The sequence below is a fragment of the Mastigoproctus giganteus genome, chromosome 14 (assembly GCF_048544385.1).
Source record: "Mastigoproctus giganteus isolate SK-2022 chromosome 14, ASM4854438v1, whole genome shotgun sequence".
NCBI lineage: Eukaryota > Metazoa > Arthropoda > Arachnida > Uropygi > Thelyphonidae > Mastigoproctus > Mastigoproctus giganteus.
In genome coordinates this window covers 35,058,679-35,082,384 of record NC_143588.1, presented here as the reverse complement: position 1 = coordinate 35,082,384, position 23,706 = coordinate 35,058,679, and the positions used below count along the sequence as shown (strand labels likewise).

The 23,706-nt window shown below is 36.4% G+C and overlaps 1 protein-coding gene across 4 annotated transcripts in view; it reads right to left on the bottom strand.

The window, feature by feature from the left end:
* The window catches only part of LOC150075060 (TATA-binding protein-associated factor 172-like), a 934,682-nt gene that overhangs the window by 515,780 nt on the left and 395,196 nt on the right, over nt 1-23,706 (bottom strand). For all 4 annotated transcript variants that reach the window (XM_090388242.1, XM_090388245.1, XM_090388243.1 and 1 more), the window contains exons 17-18: nt 22,752-22,932; nt 4,735-4,904 (exon numbers count right to left, since the gene is read on the bottom strand). In XM_090388242.1, coding sequence (XP_090244368.1) covers nt 4,735-4,904; nt 22,752-22,932 — 351 coding nt within the window. The remainder of the gene's footprint in view (nt 1-4,734; nt 4,905-22,751; nt 22,933-23,706) is intronic.

Here is a 23,706-nt window from a genome sequence, read left to right as displayed (position 1 = left end):
TTCATGCAGTCCAATCTAAACATTTCCCCCCGTAACTTGAATTTATGTCCCCTAGTTCTAGCATCATTTATAATCTTGAAAGTTTCATCCTCATTCATTTTACTGATGCCTCTCAGAGCCTTAAACACCTCAATCAAATCTCCTCGGTGTCTAGTTTTCAAACTCTGCAACTCCCATATTCGAAGTCTTTCTTCATAAGGATGCCCTTTTGCTGATCTCACCAGGCGAGTTACCAGTCTTTGCACCCTTTCAAGAAGCTCGATGTCTTTCTTTAGGTGCGGTCTCCATACTTGAACACAGTATTTCAAGTGTGGTCTAACATAAGCCTTATATAATGGGATTATCACGTCCCTATCTCTACTTGCAAAAGTTCGATAGATCATCGATAGGACACCATGGGCCTTCCTTGCAACCTGTTTACAATGCTCAGAGAATTTCATGTCTGACAGTATCATACACCCAAATCCCTTTCCTCCAGTACTGGGTTTAGTTGAACTCCACCAAGTGAATAAGTTATTTTGGTATTACTGTTTCCCAGGTGTAATACTTACACTTTGTTGAATTAAAGCATAAAGTATGATTAGGATTGTTTGGTATTCTTGTAGGTAAATGAACAATCTGTGCAAGATCATTAGTAATTGCAAAAGCCTCAGCATCTCGACCAGCTGGGTCGGTGTGACTAGAAAACAGAAGCCAGCTGGAGTTGCGAACATTGAAATCACCAAGGAAAATTACCTCACTGTTAGGAAAGTTGGATTGGAGAAAGGCAAACAGCTCCAAGTGATTAGTGGAGTTGGGAGAATGATAGAGACAACAGATAAATTTGACACAATGAGGTAGAGAGATTTTAAGCCAGAGAAGATCGAAAAGAGGACATTCCAAATTACCAAGTCTCTGACAGGGAATATCGGAACGGACATATGCACAAGTACCACTTTTGAGGCGAAAGGAATCATACAGCGTATAATTTGGGCAACTGAGATGAGAGGTAGTTGAATCAGCCAATAACTGAGATTCTGTCAGAAAAATTACATGGGGTTTGGCAGACTGCAAGTAGAAATGGACATCGTTGAGATTATAATTGAGACCACGTATATTTATGAAATGAACTAGGAAGTGTTTGTGAGGTTTAGATCTTTTCTCTGATAAGCTTACTCAATTAGTTTGACAATTCATGGTGTATTCAATAGTAAGAAAAAGTGGGTGGAATATGCTGTATGAAGTAATGAAATTTTTGGATAAGGCATACACGTGGTAAGAATATGCCCAGATCCTTGATATAACGTGGCCCAGACATACACTCTACTCGGACTCCCTACACCACTATCTGGCAGAGTAGAGGTAGCAAGATTATACATTAGCTGATCTGGAAGCCTCCTAAAGAGTTACCAATAGGTTCGGTCCAGTGTACTAACTAGCGGCCGGCCTGCTAACACCGTTTTAGAGCTGTACTCTCGAAATGTAAGGAAGGTTGGTTCTCGCCATGATGTTCATCATAACCTCAAATTCGTCAGTCATACTGCACAATGGAAGAGATGGCAAAGGGTTGACCGGAACTTAGCTCTGGAGACTAAACATTGGTTCCACCACTTCGAGCCTCCAATAAGCAAAGTGGTGGTATTGCACCATTTGATGAGAGTCATCTATCACCTAGTATTGCCTGGTAACACAGAGCGGCAGCATTTCTCCATGTTTTTTTGGGTGCCAAAACTCAACCCCTGCTTACGTTGGTTCACACCTGGGTGGTCACCCACAGTGTGCTTGTGCATGGGGGTTATACCCAGGATTGCTAACAGTGCCACCATCATGAAGGTACAAGCAGAGGATTTGGCTGTCACAGACCATCTGGACTTTGCCGAAATTGGGTCTACTTGACTTGAGTGTCACCCGAATATCAGTTCCATCAGAATTTTAGACTCCCGGGTAGCAAGTACAGCTTGTCTGGCATATCTGAGAGAACATCTGTGACACCTCAAGGAGCATCGATCTATAATCATTTTTATGATATACTAAATATAGTATGAATCATAGATTTAAGTTGAATTTAAGTTGATATAAGGTGGCATCGTTTTAGGTTATATCTCATATTGTGAATACCTTCACAACGAGTTGCCATGATATTGCACTACTTCGAATAAAATTTTCTGTTTATTAAGAAATGGCTGTGTATTATGATGCTAAGCACTTTATATACATAGTCTAAATTTGTTCGCAGCTTGAGGCTCTAGCCCTAAATGCGCCTTAGTCTAAATACATCATACACCATCAGGCATCTCTCATATTGTGGAGTTATACTTCATAACTGTTTTTGCCATCATTGCATCACTTGGGCACCTACCCACTCACTGAAGAAGGGCCAAATAGCACTGAAACAGTGCTGTCTGGGTGGTGGTACCTATCTGAGAATAAGTAACATTAGTCTTCTCCTTAGGTGAAGCGTTATTTATTCGAAGTAGTGCAATATCATGGCAACTTGCTGTGAAGGTATTCACAATATGAGATATAACCCAAAACGATGCCACCTTAAAAATTTTCTGTTTATTCAGAAATGGCTGTGTATTATGATGCTAAGCACTTTATATACATAGTCTAAATTTGTTCGCAGCTTGAGGCTCTAGCCCTAAATGCGCCTTAGTTGATATAAGTTAATTTAAAATTAACGGCAGACTGTCATATATGAAAATCACCCTGTTTATTTAAAAATAAAGTACATATAATTACTCTCTCTCTCTGTCTTAATTTGGAATAAGGAGTTGTTGTTATTTGGTTTTTAGGAGCATTAGCAACTAAGGCCATGTTGCTCCGAGAACATGCGGTGGCCATTTCCTGACCTTTCAGCATCCTCTGTATTTGGTGGTGACGGGGCTCGAACCCCGGTCTAATCAAGAAGCGTGTGTTATGCACTGCTGCTCCTTCCCACCTGGCTATGGAGGGGCCTGGAATAAAGAGAGTAATTTTTGAATGTATGTATTTTTTTAAGTACATATATTCAAAAATTACTCTCTTTATTCCAAATTATTCATGAAGTAATTACCTAAAGTTAACCTAGCAAAACTGGTAGAGAGATTATAGAAATGGGCATGTATAATACATTCTTCTGGTATGGCTATATGTCTGCTCAAAGCCCCTGAGGGGAGAATGTTAATTTTCTCCAATTTCTCCATGATTTTCCAATTTTCTCTAAATGTGTGTAATCTTCTTTAAATTTTACATTAATTTTATTGTTTTTATATTTATTTATATGTGTCTACGGTATATTAGGCTATCCATACCAGATCTAGATTTATATATAACTAGCGGGTTGGTTGGGGTCACTACAAACCTGATGCTCCCAAGTAGTACCAAAATTAATTATTAAAAGTAAAAAAAAAAAAAAAAAACTGCAGCCATTATCAACACACTGCAGGATGGAAGCCTCCTCAACAATTCATGCTGAGGGAAATGGACCATAATCTGCCATGCTGGTCCAGTGCGGTTGGGTAGATCAACCGTATTTAGCAGTCAGGGGCTTGAACCCGCTCCTGACTACTCGGCTACAGAGGCCTGTTATAAAAAGTAATAATATATAAAGAAGTCAAGTATAAACATTAATACATTATGAATATAAGGGGCAAAAGAAATAAAGGCATATTACAGTAGTGTTAGCATATACAACATAATGTAAATTAAATTAAATAGGTGCTACAAAAAGTGAATACAACTTAAACACCTTAATAAAAACAGAAGTTGGTAGGAGAAAAAATTTGAGAAAAGAGTGATGTAGAAGCAAAAATAATGAAAAAGCAAAAAATAATAAAGAAAAAATAAAGACAAAAACAAATTTAGAAAATTAACAAAGAACGTGCTGCATCATGGTGCCATTTATATTCTGTTTATTTTTAGTTTCTTATTTGAACTGTCAACAAGAGACTTTAGCCTCTTGTTGACAGTTCAGTTTGCATTGTGAGGTGCTTAATCTTTCTTATTTTTACTTCTTTACTGCAGGTATCGCGCTGGGCTGACAGTTTTTCTTTGCTGCATGCATTTGTATAATGTTCAAAAGGCAGTGATTTCCACGACTATTGTTGTCCTGTGGCACTCTGATGAGGTTGGACTCAGTGGTCGCCTGTTCTCTATTTTTAGTTGTTTAGTTTATTTGTTTTGCTGTGGATAGTTTATGGTACCATTATTGTGATATTTCACATTATCTGGCCTCAGTGTCTTTGAGAAGGTGCCGGTCTAGTTTTGTTCTTTATTGAGTTGTAAATTCAGCATACATTTGCATAACCCCAGGGACTCACATCTGGTGAGATGGGCTTGGCACATCCAGGGTCCTGAGCTGGATATCATCATTCTTCTCTTTCTTGGTGATTTCCTTTTATCTCTCTCTCTCTCTCTCTCTCTCTCTCTCTCTCTCTCAGGGTCACAGGTAAATCAAATTTTTTTTTGGCTGGTGCAGTATAAGCCTCAGGCTTCCTTGCACCTTATGGCTAATAATAATAATATTATTATTTAAAGTATTCTAAAGTTTAGGTGCATATTCTTTTCACATTACTCTTTTTCTCAATTTATTTATTTATTTTTATTTTTTTTTAAATTCTCTTTCTCCCTCTCCTCACTTTTGTTTTTTTCTAATGTGTTTTAGTTGTTTAAGTGTTTTAGTTCACTTTTTGCTGTGCTTATCATGATTCTGCACTACTTTAATTTCATTTACATTACACACATATATATATATAATATATAAGCCATATATACTCAGGTTGGAACGAGGATTCCAGATTCAATCTGTGATGTTTAAGGAAAGATATGAAGGATCGACATTCTTGCTGCATTCTGGTGAAGGCTCCAGCAATTTCATCATAATATATGCTTTCTCGCAAACATTCCAAACATTTCTCTTTTATCAACTCTGGACACTGATTATCCTACAAATAATATATATTAATCATGTCAATAATGTTCTGATCTTATATAAAATCAATGTAATGTTCTAATATTATGTTGATATATTAATGTGTACAAGACATTAAGAAATTTACTCGAGGCCTTTGAACAGCCACATCTCCAAAAAGAATACAAAAACACAGAGAGAAAAGCTAGGAGCATAATACTCTTCTAGTGGGTGGGATCTAAGGCTACAGAGATATGTAACTTCTGAAATTGCACATTGGGATAAGAACACTATGCATAAAATAAATGGCTATATAACTGGCAGTAATACTCTGATTATAGCAAGAATTTAGGCTTTAATGAATTACTTGCTATTATACAGAAATTTTACAGCAAACACACAGATTACTCAATTGGTACAACTAAATGCAGCCAGCAGATATCAAACACTGCTTTTAGAATGTCATCCAACCCACTATTGCAAAGTTTCAATTTTTAAACAGGCAAACATAATTTTCACATAATCATTTTAATTTCATTCTACCATAATCCATTCAGATCAATATAGCTTCAGTGGAGTGGCAAAGAAGTCAGTTCAAGAATTTCTATTCAGAGTGTAAGCAATGTAAATCGCCTTCTGCATGAAAGAAGTAGCATGACATAAATCCTGAAAGAATACATCTTTAAGGTTTTAAAGATGTATTCTTCCAAGATCCACAAAACAAAAGAAAGTTATCTCTATCTATCCAACAAGAGGAAGGATATATAACTTTCTATACTTTTTTTTTTTTTTCCTGTCTAATGGCTGGACAACATCCTGCATGGGGAAAAAACAATCTTCCTGCTACAAAGAAATCAATAGCCATAACACTATATGCTATAACAGTGGTGAAGAAACTTTTCCCATCTAAGTCATTTAAGTCATTGACATTTCACATAATAAGTCTGCTGACGAGGCTACTAGGAGACGGTCGTGTTCAAAGCCGCTAAGTGGATTTTTCTTATTTATTGATTTGAAATTATTGTTTTCTAAAACTTTTGATTTAAATTTAGTAGTATAACATTATTTTGTGATATTCTGATTAATTTGGTGTATTTATTCTTTACTCGGCCTTGTAATTGCATAAAAGTATCGGTAAGGGTATCCACGTGTTTGCAACTCCACTGAACAAGAAGTTCTTTAGCCATATTTAGCCGCTTGATTGAATATTTTTTACATCGAATTATTTCTGTAAGTAGCTTATAGACCTAGTAAGGATCGTTAGTTTATTCTGAATTGAGACAAGCGAGATTTGAAAGTTAATTAATACTTAAGTGTCCGTAGATTTACCGTTCTCCTTAACTTCCCGCCTTTGTGATACGATAGTTATATACCTTACTAGATAGCGTTAGTTGAACTTCGTTAGCAGTTAAATTGTACTTTTAAATAAATACATATAACGACTTAGATTACAAACGTAACATAATTAATTATATTTAACATAATTAATAACATAACATAATTAATTAATAAATTAATAGAATCATGACTAAGACCAGAGCAGCAAAGCAAAAGGCTCAAGCTAATGGAAGTGCTGTGGCTCAGAGCAGAACTGAGGGGGGGCAGTTGTCCTCTGACTCACAGCCTTATAAAATGCACTGTTTGCTTGATGTTTGCAGAGCAATCGGGTACGGGACATGATACTGCCATGGGGGATGTCTTTGTGTGTGTGCACGATGCAAGGAGTGCATCGATATCAGGCAACAACTCAACGTTCTTGTGGGCCTATATGAGAGCTCTAAGAACAGGGTGGATGCCCTCGAAGAAACTAAATTGAGAGGCCCATCAAGCGCTCAGCTGCCCACATCAATGGCTGAGCTTGCACTTGGGCATCACGTGACACAGAGGCAACCCCCAGGGCAGAATGCGCTGGTCCCGAAGGAACTAGTAGTTGTTGGTGACTCTATTGTCAGAGAAACGGGGAACATGCTTTGTAAAAAGGATAGGTGGAACAGGACCAGGGTATGTCTGCCAGGGGCAAAGATTGATGACGTTGTAGAGCGAATATCATCTTTTAAGGGCACAAAAGGCGATATAGTTGTACACGTTGGCACTAATGATATTAAGAGTAGGCGACTGGCAGAATTACTTAACAAGTACAGGTCACTGTTGAACAAAAGCCGAGAATTAGGGTTGAATTTGAAAGTGTCTGCAATTCTGCCCAGACACGATAGGAGGGAGTATATGATGAGAGCCTTGTCGATCAATTCGGCCCTGGAAAGATTGTGCAAGGCTCAAGAGGTAGAATTTTTTTCAGCCTGGACTGTACTTGTTAACAGGAGATGGGATGGGATACACTTAAATAGAAAGGGTGCAAGAATATTTGCTGATGCTATCGAGGCAGTGTTAGGTGGGACGGAAAACGGCTAGCTTGGGGGGAGACAAAGACCATCAGATTGACAGTAGCCACTGGCAGAGGTGAAAGAGATTCTTGCACTGCTTCTATTGGAATGAGCAGAAGCCTGAAAAACAAGATGCATGATATTTCAGAGACTGCGGGGAGCCATTGCGGTACAAGTAAACACATGGGTTGTGTTAGGGTAGCTAAGAATAGAAACAGGTGCAGCTATACTTGCGTGTACACCAATGCTAGGAGTTTAGTAAATAAATTTGATGAATTTGAGGTATTGCTCAAAACATCAAAGGCAGATATTGTTGGGATATCAGAGACGTGGTGTCACACAGATATAAGGGATGCAGAACTGGAATTTGGGGAGTACAACATCTACAGAAAGGATAGAAATGGGGGAGGGGTTATGCTATTAGTTAAGAAACACATAAAAACCAAGAAAGTGAAGCCAGTCGACTTCACTGGACAGTGCAGTGTTGAGGCAGTTTGGTGTGACATCAGCATTGGGAGATCAAAATTTAGAGTAGGAGTGTGCTATAGGCCTAATGACTCTGATGAGTATAATAAGAAACTGTACAGGGAAATAGAGTGGGCCAGTAAATCAGAGAGTCTTATAATGGGAGATTTTAATTTCCCAGATATTGACTGGAATTTGGGGGCTGGTCACTCACACACTAGCAGGGCTTTTGTGGATTTATTGGATGATTGTTTTCTACATCAGCATGTTCGGGAGGCAACTAGAGGGAGAAATACTCTTGATTTGATTATCAGCAGTGATTCTTCATGCATTAAAAATCTGCAGATAAATGAACCACTAGGTGGCAGTGATCACAGAGTGCTAAAGTGGGATTTACTCAAAGAGGTAACTACCATTAGGGGTAAAGGGAAGGGTTATTGCTTCCGTAAAGGCAACTACGATGGACTGAGACAGTATTTAAATTCTATACGGTGGGACCAACTGATGATGTTACCAACAGCAAATTCAAAATGGGAAGCATTCAAAGAACTTATCTTGGAAGCTACTAGGCTTTACATACCAACTAAGAAATATTGTTCAAGGTTTAGGCCAAAATGGATATCAGATGAACTAGTTAGGCATATGGCAGAGAAGAAAAATGCATGGGATACTTACAAATTAACACATGACACAGAAGCCTATGATAGATACAAGTTGATATGCAACCAAGTTACAAAGGAGGTTAGGCAGGCGAAGGCAGATTACGAGAAATACTTGGCAAGGGATGCAAAGAAAAACAGCAAAGAGTTCTTTATTTATGTAAACTCTAGAAGGAAGGGTATGAATCAGACTGGTCCACTTGATATTGATGGGTCTACTGTTGATGATCCTGCTCAGGTAGCTAACAAACTAAATGAATATTTTGCATCGACATTCACACATCAGGAGTTATTCAGCGAGGGGAATGCCAGAGGTGTATTCAACTCTAGCAGTAAGCTACAGAATCTTGAAATAACTGGGAGTAAAGTGGAGGAGAAATTGTTAAAGATAAACACAAGAAAGGCACCCGGGGTGGATGGGATCTACCCGGTTATATTAAAGGAGGCAGCAAAGGAAGTAAGCAAACCCTTAGCCATAATTATGAGAGCTTCCTTGGACTCAGGGGAGGTACCCATAGACTGCAAATGTGACCCCAATTCACAAAGGAGGATCAAAGGCTGACACAAATAATTATAGACCTGTGAGCTTAACTTCTGTTCCAGGAAAATTAATGGAGGCACTGGTTAAAGAAGCACTGCAGGATCATTTAGACAAGACTTCAGTTATAGCTCGGACACAGCATGGTTTTGTTAAGGGGAAGTCTTGCCTGACCAATTTGATTGGATACTATGATGCAGTCACAAAAGAACTGGATGCAGGGAATAGCTTTGATATTATATACTTGGATCTTAGAAAGGCTTTTGATACTGTTGCACATGGAAGACTGCTACACAAATTGGAGCAGTGTGACATTGGAGGCAAATTGCTGCAATGGATAAAGGGGTGGTAGAGGGGGAGAAGACAGAGAGTGGTAATCAATGGACACTGCTCATCGTGGACTAATGTTATTAGTGGAGTCCCTCAGGGCTCAGTGTTGGGTCCATTATTGTTTTCTGTATTTATAAATGATATTGATGATGGTATATCAAGCTTAATGTCCAAGTTTGCAGACGATACAAAGGTTGGCAGGGTTGTCAAGGACACTACTGACACTATGCTGCTGCAACAGGATCTGGAAAGGTTGAGCAGATGGGCTGAGAGGTGGCAAATGAAGTTTAACATTGACAAATGTAAAGTACTACACATGGGAAACAGCAACCCCAGAGCAAGGTATCAACTCTGTGGTACTACAATGACAGTGGTAGAGAATGAAAGGGACTTGGGGGTGGTTGTGCAGGCAGATATGAAGTTCTCTGAGCAGTGCAGACGGGCTGCAACAGTAGCTCATGGAGTATTGTCAATGATATACAGGAATTTTTCCAGCAGGGATAAGGAGGTGATTATTCCCTTGTATAAGGCAATGGTCAGGCCACACCTAGAGTACTGTATACAGGTCTGGAGGCCTCATTTCAAGAAGGATGTAGAGCTGCTGGAACGAGTACAGAGAAGGGCAACAAGATTAGTGAATGGAACAAAGGGGTGCTCTTACGAAGAAAGGCTTAAGTTTTGCAAATTACAGTGTCTGGAGACTAGGCACCAGCGAGGTGATCTGATAGAGGTGTATAAAGCCTTGAATGGTTTGAGCATGCTTAATGCTGATGGGATTCTTCCTCTAGCTCAGAATAATCACCTGAGAGGGCATAAATTCAAATTGAGGAAAGACAGATGTAGGATCGACGTGCGGAAATTTGCCCTTAGTCAGCGGGTGGTTGGTTGGTGGAACAGACTTCCATCCCTTGTCGAGGAGGTTGATAGCCTAAATAAGTTTAAGGCTCAGCTGGACAGGTATTTTGAACGAACAGAGGGGTGAAGTGGAAGTGGGTTTTTTTTTTTTTTGGCTGATGCTGCATAAGCTTGATTTCTTGCATCAAATGCCTCTACTAATGCTAAGTCCAAATTTATCTGCTGCAGTTATCATCATCCCTAATTTAAATGAATAAAGGTGTGTGAATATTTTTATGACAGCAAAATTAATTTGTTAAATAACAACAGCTAACACAGAAATCTATTTATTTTAATATAAAAATTAAAAATTTTTCTTTTTTCTGTTCTAAAAATGTTTTTTTATTTATTTATTTTTAAATTAATAATTTGGTATTGCATACCATGTTCCATTTACTAACATTTTACCATTGACCATATGTCGCAACAAACAAATGCTTGACAGAATGATTTAGACCAATGACCAACTACGGATTCCCCAAGAGAAGTCTGAGTGAACTGCTTATGGTTCAATTTTATTAGTAGTAGTGGCATGTGATGCAAGAAAGCAAGTGTATGAGCTTATGCAGCATCAGCCAAAAAAAAAAAGTTCATACAACCATTCCCTCTAAAGATTTGTCCAGTTTTCCTCCTTAAATTTATTTAACCTATCAAATTAACAATGACAGATGGAAATTTGTTCCAGCAATTAACCACTCTCTGGCTAAAGGCAAATTTCCACACATCTATTCTACACCTGTCCTTTCTTAATTTAAATTTATGCCCCCTTACGTTCATAATCTGAACAAGTGGAAGGATCCCATGAGAATTCAGGTTGCTCAATCCATTCAAGGCCTTATACACCTCAATCAGATCACAGTGCAGGTGCCTAGTCTCCAGCCACTGCAATTTGCAGAACTTAAGCCTCGCTTGGTAAGAGGATCCTTTCATTCCCCTCACTAATCTTGTTGCCCTTCTCTGTACACACTCAAGCAAATCCACATCCTTCACCTGGGGTGGATGGGATCTATCCAGCTTTTCTTATGTTTAACTTCAACAATTTATCCTCCACTTTGCTCTCAGTTATTACAAAATCATTAAGTATCCTGCTACAATTTGATAACCTTCTGCCATTTTCAAACCTTAATAATTCCTCATGTGTGAATGTAGATGCAAAATACTCATTCAGTTTGTTTGCTATCTGAGCAGGATCATCAACAGTCGAACCATCGATGTAAAGTGGACCAATCAGATTCATCTCCTTCCTTTTAGAGTTTATATAAGTAAAGAAATCCTTGCTGTTTTTCTTAGCATCCTTTGCCAAAGATTTCTCATAATCTGCCTTCGCCTGCGTAACCTCCTTTGTGACTTGATTACAGACTAGCTTATATTTGTCATCACATGCATTTTTCTTCTCTGTCACGACTCATTAGTTCATTTGATAACCATTTAGGCCTAAACCTTGAGCAATATTTCTTAATAGGTATGAAACTTTTAGTAGCTTCCACGATTAATTTCTTGAATGCTTCGCACTTAGAATTTGCTGTTGGTAACATCAAAAGTTGATCCCATTGTACAGAATTTAAAAATTGTCTCAGACCACTGTACTCATCTTTACGGAAGCAAAAACCCTTTCCTTTATCCCTGACGGTAATTATATCTTTAAGTAAATCCCACATCAGTGTGATCACTGCCACATAGTGGTTCCTTTATGTGCAAATTCTTAATACACGAATGATCACTGCTGATAACCAGATCAAGAGTATTACCCTCTCTGGTTGCCTCTCGAACATCCTGCTACCGAAAACAATCATCCAATAAATCCACAAAAGTCTTAGTAGTGTGCGAGTGAGCAATTAGTAATGATCACTGCCTGTGAAAGCTACCATGAATGGCAACTGGTACCTGCATTTCTTTGATAGAAATGTTTTAAAAGGAATCTTTCTTGCTTTTTAACTTTTGACAGTTATTTGGAAAACACAATGGACTTTCCTTATTGTATATTACGTAAGTACTTACCAGTTGGTATTATTTTTTGGAGGATGATTTTTACCAAAAAAGAATATGTTTGATTATCACTGTCATTTCCAAACCTGTTAGACTGTCCAATTTGGCAGAGATATATAAGATTATTTGATCATTATATGTTTTATATTGGATTTAGTCCAATATTAACGGACATTTGTTTTGTAAATATCAGCTAGTATCAATTCTCTGCCAATATTGTCAAACAAACATAATTTATATTTCACTTTTCAAATTAATTTGATTTATTTAAGAACATTTAATTTTTTAAAAAAAAATTTTAAAGCATATCCTTTTTAGTAACCTCACATATAATTGGCATTATAAAAACCTACAAAATACGCATTGACAATGGCGTATGGTATTTTTGTGGTTTTGTTGATCAGGCTTTCCACTTGTTTTGTTGCTTGGTCTGCCTGTTTACTGCCATCTATTCCTACATGTCCGGGAACCCAACAGAAACTTTTGATTTCATTTCACTAATTTTTTTAGCATGTTCTAAAATTGCCACACAGCCAGATGGTGGGTATTTCTAGTGATATTCTTTGAGGCTTGTAGGGCTTTGAATGAATCTGTTAAAATTACCCGTATGGTGTAAGGAATCCTGAGACTTTTGCTGCAACAGCCAACAAAAAAAAAAAAAATTCTTAGTTACCCTGAGAGAGAGAGAGCGAGAGAGAGAGAGAGAGAGAGAGAGAGAGAGAGAGAGAGAGAAGTAGAAGGGAACCAGAAAGAGAAGAATGATGATATCCAGCTCAGGACCCTGGCTATGCCAAGCCCATACTCAGTTTATGCATTATTACTAGTTATGCATTATTGCCTAACAAGTCTGAGGAAACGTATGTATCTCTACTACAGCTGCTGAAAGTACTGGAACTGGCTATGTCCCTGCAATCAATAACTATAGATTTTGAGATGGCGATGATGAATGCTTGCAGAAGAGTTTTTCCTGACAATTCGCAATGGGGTTGTTTTTTTCCCACTTTTCACAATGTATTTTTTGTTCCATTCAGAATAATGGATCAGAATAATGAAACTGATGCTAATTTTGGTTTAAATATGCGAATTTTGGCAGCAATTGCATTTGTGCCCACTCCAATTGTGACGGTCGTTTTGTAACATTTGTGTGAAAATGGTGTTTTTCCTCCAGAATCGCAAGAAGTTGTTGATTATTTTGAGGATACATGGCTTGGACGCCCAACCAGACGACATCTTCATCGACCACCAAAGTATTCCCATGAAACGTACACCAGCTTGTTCTAGAAGGATTACCAAGAACGAATAATTCTGTTGAAGGGTGGCATAGAGGATTTGAGGAACAAGTCGCTGCTTCTCATCCCAACATTTGGAAATTTATTGATGGCATTAAAAGAGAACAAAGTATTAACGAAATGTGCATTGAACAATATTTAAGTGGAAGTGATACGGGCAACAAAAAAAAGAAGTATCGCAATTGTGATGAACGAATTAAAAGGCTTGTTAGTGCATATGATGAAGGGGGTGATATTGCTGATTATCTAAGAGGTATAGCGCATAATATTTTTTATTAATAATTTACATATTGTGTTGTAAATATTACAGTTTCTTAGTAATTAATTATCCCAAAGTGACTGATTCTGAAGATTGCATAAACGTTCGTTTTGAATTTTTGCAGTGTACTATGACATACCTAATGTTATAATTAGTTTAGTTTAAAATTAACCAATTGTTATATTGTTCAAATAATGGATTTTTTGACTATTTTTGTGATACATGTAACTATTAAAATACATAATCTACCTATTAAATTACATATTTCCATACAAGTGTTTTTTTTTTTTTTTATTATTACCGTACTATTCCCTCACAGTTCATAGAATTCTAAAAATATGCTAATCATAGATTAAGGCAGAAATTTAATAAAAAATAACTTTTTATGATTAGTTTAAAATTAACCAATTGTTATATTGTTCAAATAATGGATTTTTTGACTATTTTTGTGATACATGTAACTATTAAAATACATAATCTACCTATTAAATTACATATTTCCATACATGTGTTTTTTTTTTTATTTCCATACTATTTCCACACAGTTCATAGAATTCCAAAAATATGCTAATCATAGCTTAAGGCAGAAACTTAAATAAAAAATAACTTTTTATGATTTGACCAAACACATCTCATTGCTTCAGGACGGTAAAACGCGATAAACTGACGTGGCGGTAAATTATTTATGTGATAAACTGACGCAGTGGTAAATTGTTTATGCGATAAACTGATGCAGTGGTAAATTGCTGGCGATCAATTTTCCTAGTCTCATCAGATTCATCATTAGGCCTATAACACATGCCTACTCATATTTTTCCTTTCCCAGTGCTTATGTCACGCCAAACAGATTCCACATTGCATTGTTCACCAACATCAACTGGATGCACTTCCTTAGGTTTTATGTGTTTCTCAACTAACAGCATAACCCCTCCTCCTTTCCTACCCTGTCTGTCCTTCCTGTACACATTGTACTCCCAAAATTTCAATTCTGCACTGCTCATATCTGTGCGACACCATGTCTCTGATATCCCAACAATATCTGCCTTTGATGTCTTGATCAGCACTTCAAATACGTCAATTTTATTTACTATACTTCTAGCATTAGGGTACATGCAAGTATACATGTACCGTTCCTACTCTTAGGGTGGAAACACGTTATTATCACTTCAAGAGACTTCACTTGTATACATGTCTAGCATCAAATGTGGGGCAGCTATATTTAACAATTAGTGTATCGCTAATCACAACAGTGGAGAGACCCGTTGTGATTGGCTGTATTCACAAGATAACACATCGAGCTTCAAGGCCGAATGACACATTGTCAAGGAGTCAGATTTTTCTGCTCAAACAGAAATTTCGTTAGGCGTGACCGCGTGACAAGATGAAAATGGAGGAAATGCTAATAGAAGTAAATAATCTGTTTTGAGTGCACAAGTAAGAATATCCGAAATCAAATAACAACAAAATCAAGGACGTTGCACCTGTGCCTGTTCCGAAGCACCCTCCACTTTGACCAGCTACTCGGCATACTTACCGCATCCAGTCACAGGGACGCTCAAAAATGGCCAAAGGAGGAAAATAGATCAATAGAATTGCAATTAACAAATTGAGAGGATGAACAAGTCGATCATTTCACTTTGAACAACTCATACATAACAATTTCTTACAAGTTCAATTTTTAAGGTTGAGAAGAAGTTTTTCATTGTAATTAAATTTCATAAAAATTTTTGTTTCGCATTTTGACAGAATAAATCCTTATTCAAAATTAAACTTGCAGTATTTCAACTTTCCTTAAACATACAACTAATTTTTTCTTAGTGCTGATTGAATTTCGAAATTGCATATTTTGCCCTTGAATGTCATCCTTAATTGGATTATATAGGAAATTAAATTATTTTTTATTCATCTGTAAGTACATCTTGAAACGATTTTCATCTTCTTCTAAGTGCTGCAGTAAATGATGGAAATCGCCCTTTTCTGTTCTCTTCCAGTTTATGTCATGTATCCATTGCGCACTCTCTTTTGTTTTCTCGGCTATGGGAAAAGCACATGCATTGTCAAAATCTTCTTCAAAATCTGAAGAGGAGGATGAACTGTGGCAATTCATTTCGCTTCAGCTTTCCTCAAAGATAATGACACATATACAACGTTACAGGTTGTCAGAAGTACCCCTTTTGGAATTATAATAAAATTTCCAAGATATCCCTTTTTTAACGTTTGAAATGGGGAATTTGAAAAAAAAACAGAAATCATAAAACAACCTGTTGAGATGATTATTAAGGAAGAAAGAATTAACTGACGACGAAGTTTTTGTTGAAATGCACCCTTAAAGACTCAAAAAACATTTTATCCTATTTACAAAGGGGGTTACAGAATATTTATATTATGCTTACTTTGTAACCTTTTACATTCTACTTGACTTCTTTTTTTATTTCGTTGTAATGGTTTAAGGCTCAGGCAACAAACTTTTTTTTTTTATTTAAAATTCATATCAATATCGGTTTGCTATATGAAGAATATGTTCTGTTGAAATCATTCCGTAGAAATATTGCGATAAAAGACCTCACAAATAACCCCAGATGTTTGGATAAAAATTTTAAATGCGTAAGAAGTACATAATACAGAAAAAAATATTTTGCTTTTGCTTTGCCTCAAATGCAATGAGTGAGAGAGTATTTAGCTCAATGTTTAACGCATCGAAAAAGGATAGAAATAAGAATGTTGAAGGAGAACTGTTGCCGAAAACCAATCACAATGTCTTGCAAAGACTTTTTAAAAATGAAAAACTATTAAAGAAAATTCGCTCAAAAGAAAAGTATTTCAAGGTAAATATTTTCTTTTCAATAAAATAAATCAGGTGTATTGAATATGTATTATAAATAATTATGCAAAACATTTGATGCTAATATTTATAAAAAGTTTCCTTTAGTGTTTATAACTCTTGCAATAAAATTTTCCGATTAAACGAATTAAAGCACAGGCTATGCTTCGGTTAGTTTTATTAAAATTTGACTAATTTTGCATTCCACAAACTTGTAAAATTCAACAAAATATAGAAATAAAATGGTTGTTATTTAAAATTGTTCGGTTTTCTTTTAAGATATAATGTGAGTACCCCTAAACGAGGAATGAATACCCCAAACATAAGCATGAGTATCTCGAGATCAAATTTTTAATGGGGTCACCATACATTACAGTGACGTTTCTTCTCCCACCGACTTCGCAGTTTATAGGAACCACAGAGTACTACTCTGTGACAGGGACATGGCAAGATTCACGCGACATGATAATAGTGTGTTTCTGCCTTTAGTTACCCTAACACAGCCCATGTATTTACTTGTTCCATGATCACTCCCAGCAGCTCTTTAAATTCCCAGCAACTTTCTCTCTAGGCTGCTACTCACTGCAACAAGAATCACTTTTGCCTCTGCCTGTGGCCAATGTTAACCTTTTAGTCTGTGTATTCCCTGAAGCAAGTAGTTTTCCTACCCACCTAACACTGCCTTGGTAGCATCAGCATATATTCTTGCCGCCTTTCTATTTATGTGTATCCCATCCCTGTAGAAGCAGTCTATGCTGTTAGGTTTTGGGATTGGAAAGGTACACTCAAGTCATCTACATAAAGAGCTATATTTATGGTAGATGGCATCTGTTGGGTTAGGGATTTTTTTTTTTATTGTAAACAGGGTGGCACTGATCCCTGTGGTAATCCTTGTAGGACAACATTTCAGAGTGTAGTTTGTATTCGTACTTTGACAAGTGTCAAGCACATCTAAAATGTCTGACAGCACTTGAAAGCAACAGTTAAGGCTTTTGAATCATATTACTCTCTTCCATCTTATTGCTTTTACTTTAATTTCTCTCAGTTTGTTGGAACTCTCTCTCTCTCTCTCTCTCTCTCTCTCTCTCTCTCTCTCTCTCTCTCTCTCTCTCTCTCTCTCTCTCCCCCCCCTCCCTCCCTCCCTCCCTTTCCTCCCCATTCCAATCTCATAAAAATTGCTGGTGGTTTGATTTCATCTAGGGATTACTTTACTGTGAGTGGCCATGCTACTAAGTACAGTAAACCCCCGCTATTCGCGGTATCTGTATTCGCGGTTTTGCGTATTCACGATCGCCGATTTAATATAAAATGAAACCTAAAAAAAATGTGAATTTTAAAGAGCCGTGAATATTTTCCGCCATAAAAAAACATGGGTGTGGCTAAAATTATCTTTCCTGTCAAAACAGCGCTCAGTGGGTGGGGGGAGAGGGGTGACAAAATCGCGAGCGTGGATGTTTCTCGCTAATCCTTGTTCAGTATGTGTTATGCGCTTGTCATGGAAGGTTTCGTAGTTTGCTTTTAATTTATATGCTTAAAAATTGAATAAATTTATCAATTTATAAATTGATATGCTTACAAAAGTGATAAATCTACAGTTTTGCATTGTAAAACAGACTTTTTCGAGTGTGTTAACGGAAGAAAGTGACTTATTGTGGACAAGTTCTTTCTAACCCCTACAAAAATATGGCTACGAATAACAAGAGAAATGTGAAAATATCAAAGGTGATGACATTAGCGAATAAAATTGAGTTATTAGATAAAATTTCTAATGGTGAAAGTGTCTCCTCAGTGGCAAAACATTATAAAATCAATGAGTCAACGGAACGATCAATCAAAAAATCGGAAGAAAAAATCCGCCGTAATGTCCATGAAAAGGGGCTAATTGCTTCAAAAATTTGCTCTGTAACTCGTGATGTTAAATTAGAAAAAAATGGAAAAATCTTTAAATCTCTGGATAGAAAACTGAGCTAAAAATAAAATTCCATTAAGTTCACTCATCATTCGTGAAAGGGCAAAACTCCTTTATCAACACTTTAGCGAAACTGGTGATAGCACTGGTGGGATAAGTTTTTTTGCTAGCAAAGGCATTTTATTACATTTAATATTAAATTGTTTCTTATTTTCATTTCGATGCCATATGCTTGCATTTCACTATGTACTGTCTATGTACATAGTCATGTTATGAAGGTACCTATAATACATACAGACAAAATTTTAGACTAGTTTTTCTTATATATTTCATACTTTGGAATGGAACCCCTTTATTACTATGGCAGCCATAATTCAGTATTCGCAACATTTCTCAGGAACGTAACCCCCGTGAATAGCGAGGGTTTACTGTACAGGTAAACTTCGATATATGCGGTTAATTAGTGCAACGAGTGTACATCTTGAAACCGCATATATCGAAAGCCAAATCATCCATGATGCCTTGGAACATTCATCAGAAAACTTAATTTAGGCCTTTAAAATACGTTTTAACTGTGTACACAGATTGAAATATAAAGAAAAATGAAAAGCAAGTAAGCTAAAAACCGTTCATTAAAGAAATCAGCTACAAAATTAATGAAAAATGGATATTCTGGATTTGCTACTTTCTAGAAAAATATTTTTCAACTGTCGTTTGAATAGTTGTAGCCTTCTTTTTCTCTTCATAAAATTTATGATAGCAGCTAAACCCGTTTTCTAGATTTAAGCAAACTAGCATGCTTCTTTTCACATTGTTCTAAATCCATAATTTGTTGTTTAACAGTTTTCAAATTTCGAAACATCTGCTAGTACCTTTAACAAAATTTCCTTAGAAACACACTCCGCTCCTTCAGCCGCAATTTCTTCATTCTCATCGTAGGCACGCTATTGCTCCAATTTTATAAGATCCATGTCACTGAGTGGCTGTGAATGCAAATCCAGGCATTCTCTGACATTAGTGAATCAACATTTTCAAAGTCAAGATCCTTTCCAATGATGCTAATTTCTTCAACAACAGCGTAAACTCGATTTTTGAAGCCAAAAAAATCATTTGCGCAATAAGGCAGAAGATATTTCCAAAGCCCTCATTGTACTAGCCATAACTTCTTGTCATGACTCAATAAATATTTTCAATAGCTTGCCTAATTAATGGTAAAATCCTTCCAAAATTCAGTCAATAAAATTGCACCTTCTGTTGCTTCCCCCCGTCATAGCCTGCACTGTTTGTGCACAAGTCCTTCATAGATAATAGGCCTTGAAAGTTAAAATTATGCCCTGGCACATTGGCTGTAGCCAAGATGAAGTGTTTGGAGGTAAAAGTACTACTTTTACATTTTCAGCGGTAGGATGGCCAGGGGCATTGTCAAGAACTAAGAGGGCTTTAAATGTAAGATTATTTTGCTTGTAATAGTTTTCGACTGCTGGACAAAAATAATTCTAAAACCAGTCTTCAAACAAAGCTTGCATGACCCATGACTTTTTATTTGTGTGCCAAATTACAGGAAATGATAGATGATGCTTTGTTGCAACCTCTTAAAGCCCCCGGATTAACAGAATGTTAAATAAACATAGGTTTCAATTTGAAATTACCTTCAATGTTTCCTCCCAAAAAAAAAAGAGTTACACAGCCTTTGGAGATTTTGTAACCAGGTTGCAATTCTTCTTTTTTAGCTAAGAAAATTCTAGATGGCATTTTCTTCCAATAAAGGCCAGTTTCATCAACATTAAAAATTTGGCGGTCATCGTAATTACTTTCCTCAATTATTTTTTTAAAACATGCAGGAAATTTTACAGCTGCATCTTTATTGGCACTCACCACTTCCTCTGTTAACTTGACATTATATATTCCAGTTCGAGCTCCAAAATTTTCAAACATCGTTGTGTCCGCTTTGAATTTGTTTTCGTTGAGTGATGAAAACAGGCTAAGTGCTTTTACCATTATGTTGTTGGTACTAATTGGAATCAATTTTTGATTGCAATCTTCCAGCCAAGTTATTAAAAGATTCTCCATTTCAACCAAAATAGAACTTTTTCTGTTCCCAGTCCACTGCATACTAAAAGATGTTGATACAACTTTACCTTGTTCTATGTATTCCTTAGATTTGGACAGAATTAGCCGTACCGTAGACTCGTTGAGGCCTAGCACCATGTTCATGCTTGTCTTGCTTTGACCATTATCAAATTGTTTAATAATGTTTAGTATCCAAAAGTAATAACTTTATGTTTCTTCTTATCGGATTCCACTGATACATCACTTTTCCTTTTAGACATGGTGAACTTTTACAAAATATTAATTATTATTTAGTGTTTGGTTTTGGTTGTTATGGTGCATAGGATTACTTGGTGTGAAATATAGTAATGGGAAGAGACTGCTTTGACACATCTGCCTTGGATGATTGCCTAAGCAAAATTGAGCTTATGGCAGGATAATGGAGCAGTAGAAGCAAAATCTGACAACACTGCTTACAGACGACAATTTTTGGGCATCTTTATTTTTTGCGTTGTTAAAAAATTTCTGTTTCATAATCGGCTGCACTATTCGAAATTTTAGGGGGCATACAGAGAGGAATGGTATAAATTTTGTGACCATATTAACCAAAACTCACATTGATCGAAAATGCATATATCGAGGTTTACCTGTATATCAACCCTTTTCATGAAAACGAGCACTCGTTCAGTAACAGCATCAGATGTTTTTACTATGGTAAAAAGGATGTTCAATTCAGTGTGAGAATAGGCAAGACATAAGGTCTAAGAAATTTTCCATCTTACCCATCCTAGCTTTGAAAGAAGTGTGGTAATTAGAGAAAGACATGAGCTGGTGTGTGTATCTGTCAGTGGTACCCCACAAAACAACCTGCTGGTATGAATATCTTGAAAACTGCAACTCTGCAAAGTTTTTCCCATATGTATCAAGATTGGTTCAATAACCAAATACCATCCAGCACCAACAGTGAACCTGTGGGTGGAAACAGCTTTTTTATGTGAGAGGCCAACAGAGGTTGGGAAGACTTCTGCAGGGTAACAGAAAGGCACAACAGTATTAACTAAAGAGGCATTTCAGAATGCAATATTCATCATACCTTGTCTCAGATGAGGTATGAAATCCAACAACCTAACCAGGTTCCCCTCCTTTCAACAAAACACATGAAGGTCCAGTTACAGTGGACTTAGAAACACCAAACCTGGATGGTGGAGAAATGGAAAAACATTGCCTGTCTAATGAATCCTGGTTCATGCTGTTTCATACTGATGGAAGGACCAAAATATGATAATAACAACAGGATGTAATCAGTAATGTCCAACTCTCTTATTACTGTTGTTTAAAAAAAGAGAGGAACAGGAACTGCACATGAAAAAGGAGATGAATTTTCAAAAACGTTTTACCAATCTGACATGTTTTTGAATTTATCATAAAGAGAAATAGTGCTGATAAAGAGAATGGTCTGTAAGCTTCAGTACTATTTAACAAATTATTATAAATAATAAACTGTATTTACATAGATGTTTAATCTTTCTTTTTATTATTAAAAGACTAATTCATGCTGATAATTTAGCTGAAATGCTTTTTTTTATGAAAGTATTTTTCCTACAAAACTATAGTACCCCTTGCCCCACACATGCCCAACAAAATGACTCTCTTCTTCCATAATAACTCTGGTTCTGTGATCATGACCAAAGTCAAAAAGTCGGGTCCACTTAAAGAAAGTAAAAAATTTTTTTAGAATTTTAGGACATTCAGAAGTTATTTGAGTTCATTTTTAATTTACAGACACAATGTCTTCTCTTACTCGTTGACAATCAGTGGATTTCTGATGTATTTTGGTGATGAGTTTAGAGCTCTCGAACCATAGATTCCAGGTGCATTGGATTACAGATGTTTTGCCTATGGGTATTAGAATTCATTTAGTTATTTTAAAATTCGTTTAATCCAAGGAGTGTTAGTAAAGAAAAGTCCTGCACGCATATATCAAGGTGATTCCTCTCATTATTTTGTAAATTTAAGTTCTTATTTACAATTATAATTTAACTTACACTCTTCATAAGCAGCATAGCACATGGAGTATATTCATAACCTATTTCTACATGGGTGAAAATCTATCCACTTAGTTAATATTATTAAGAATAACATTTCTATTCTCATTTATACTATTCTAGCTTTACACACACACTTACTCCTTTGCTTAATTTAAATTCACAAAACCAAACAAATTAAAAATTTTTAAGAATTTTTCACAAGTATAAGAAATTCTTAGTAATTAGACTGATATAAAATATATAAAGTCCAAACCTCATCCAATTCTGCCCATGCATTTAGAACAAGAGCTATAGCCAATCTCTGTATTGCTGATTTTGAATTAAGATGAAAGAGCAGCAATTTTGAAAACGAATCAAGTGGATGTTCAGTATCAACAGGGCAAGAAAATCCAGGAACTAATTTTGTAATGAAACAAGACAAATATCCCAAACATCTGAAAATAATAACATATATTTATACAAACTATATCTACATATCAAAAATGAAAAATTATTAAAAATTATCATGCATAATTTACATCAATTTTGAATTGAATATTAAAAATTAAGACTAATGTAAAATTTTAGGCTTGAAGACAAGAATCATAATGATGGGCTTTTGTGACAGCTAAAAGTTTGACTTTGGCATAAGTTTAAATGGTTGGTTGTTTTAATGGGAGCTTATTGGCACAAGGGCAACTAAGGCCAAATTGTGCCTGTCACAATAATTCTGCAAATGCTTTTTTTTCCCCTCCCCCCTCTCCCAGTCATGTGTCAGATAAGTTCATATAAATGAACTTGTTTTAAAAAAATTAAATAGCTCAGACAGATTTGCATCATCACTGAGAATAGGGTTCATCTCTAATGAATTGTTCTGGGTTAAAGCTGATTTAAAATTTGTTAATCGAGCAGCATGAGTGTGGGGGCACTCAAGGAGGATATGTTTCACTGTTAGTTCGGCGACACAATGACGATGGTGAGGAGATTCATCACCAGTCAACAAGTAGAGGTGGGTGAGATGGGTGTGCCCAATGAGTGTCCGTGCAATGACAACCTCTTCTCATCTGTTTAATAGTGAACTAGATTTCTAGTATTGTGGCTTTTTCTTTATTTGGAAGAGTTCATCATGGTTCTGTTGCTGCCATACCGATGTCCATCGGTCAATACATAACTGTTTTATGATTAGTTTACAGTCCATATAAGGAATCGAGGCAAGTGAAGACACAGGG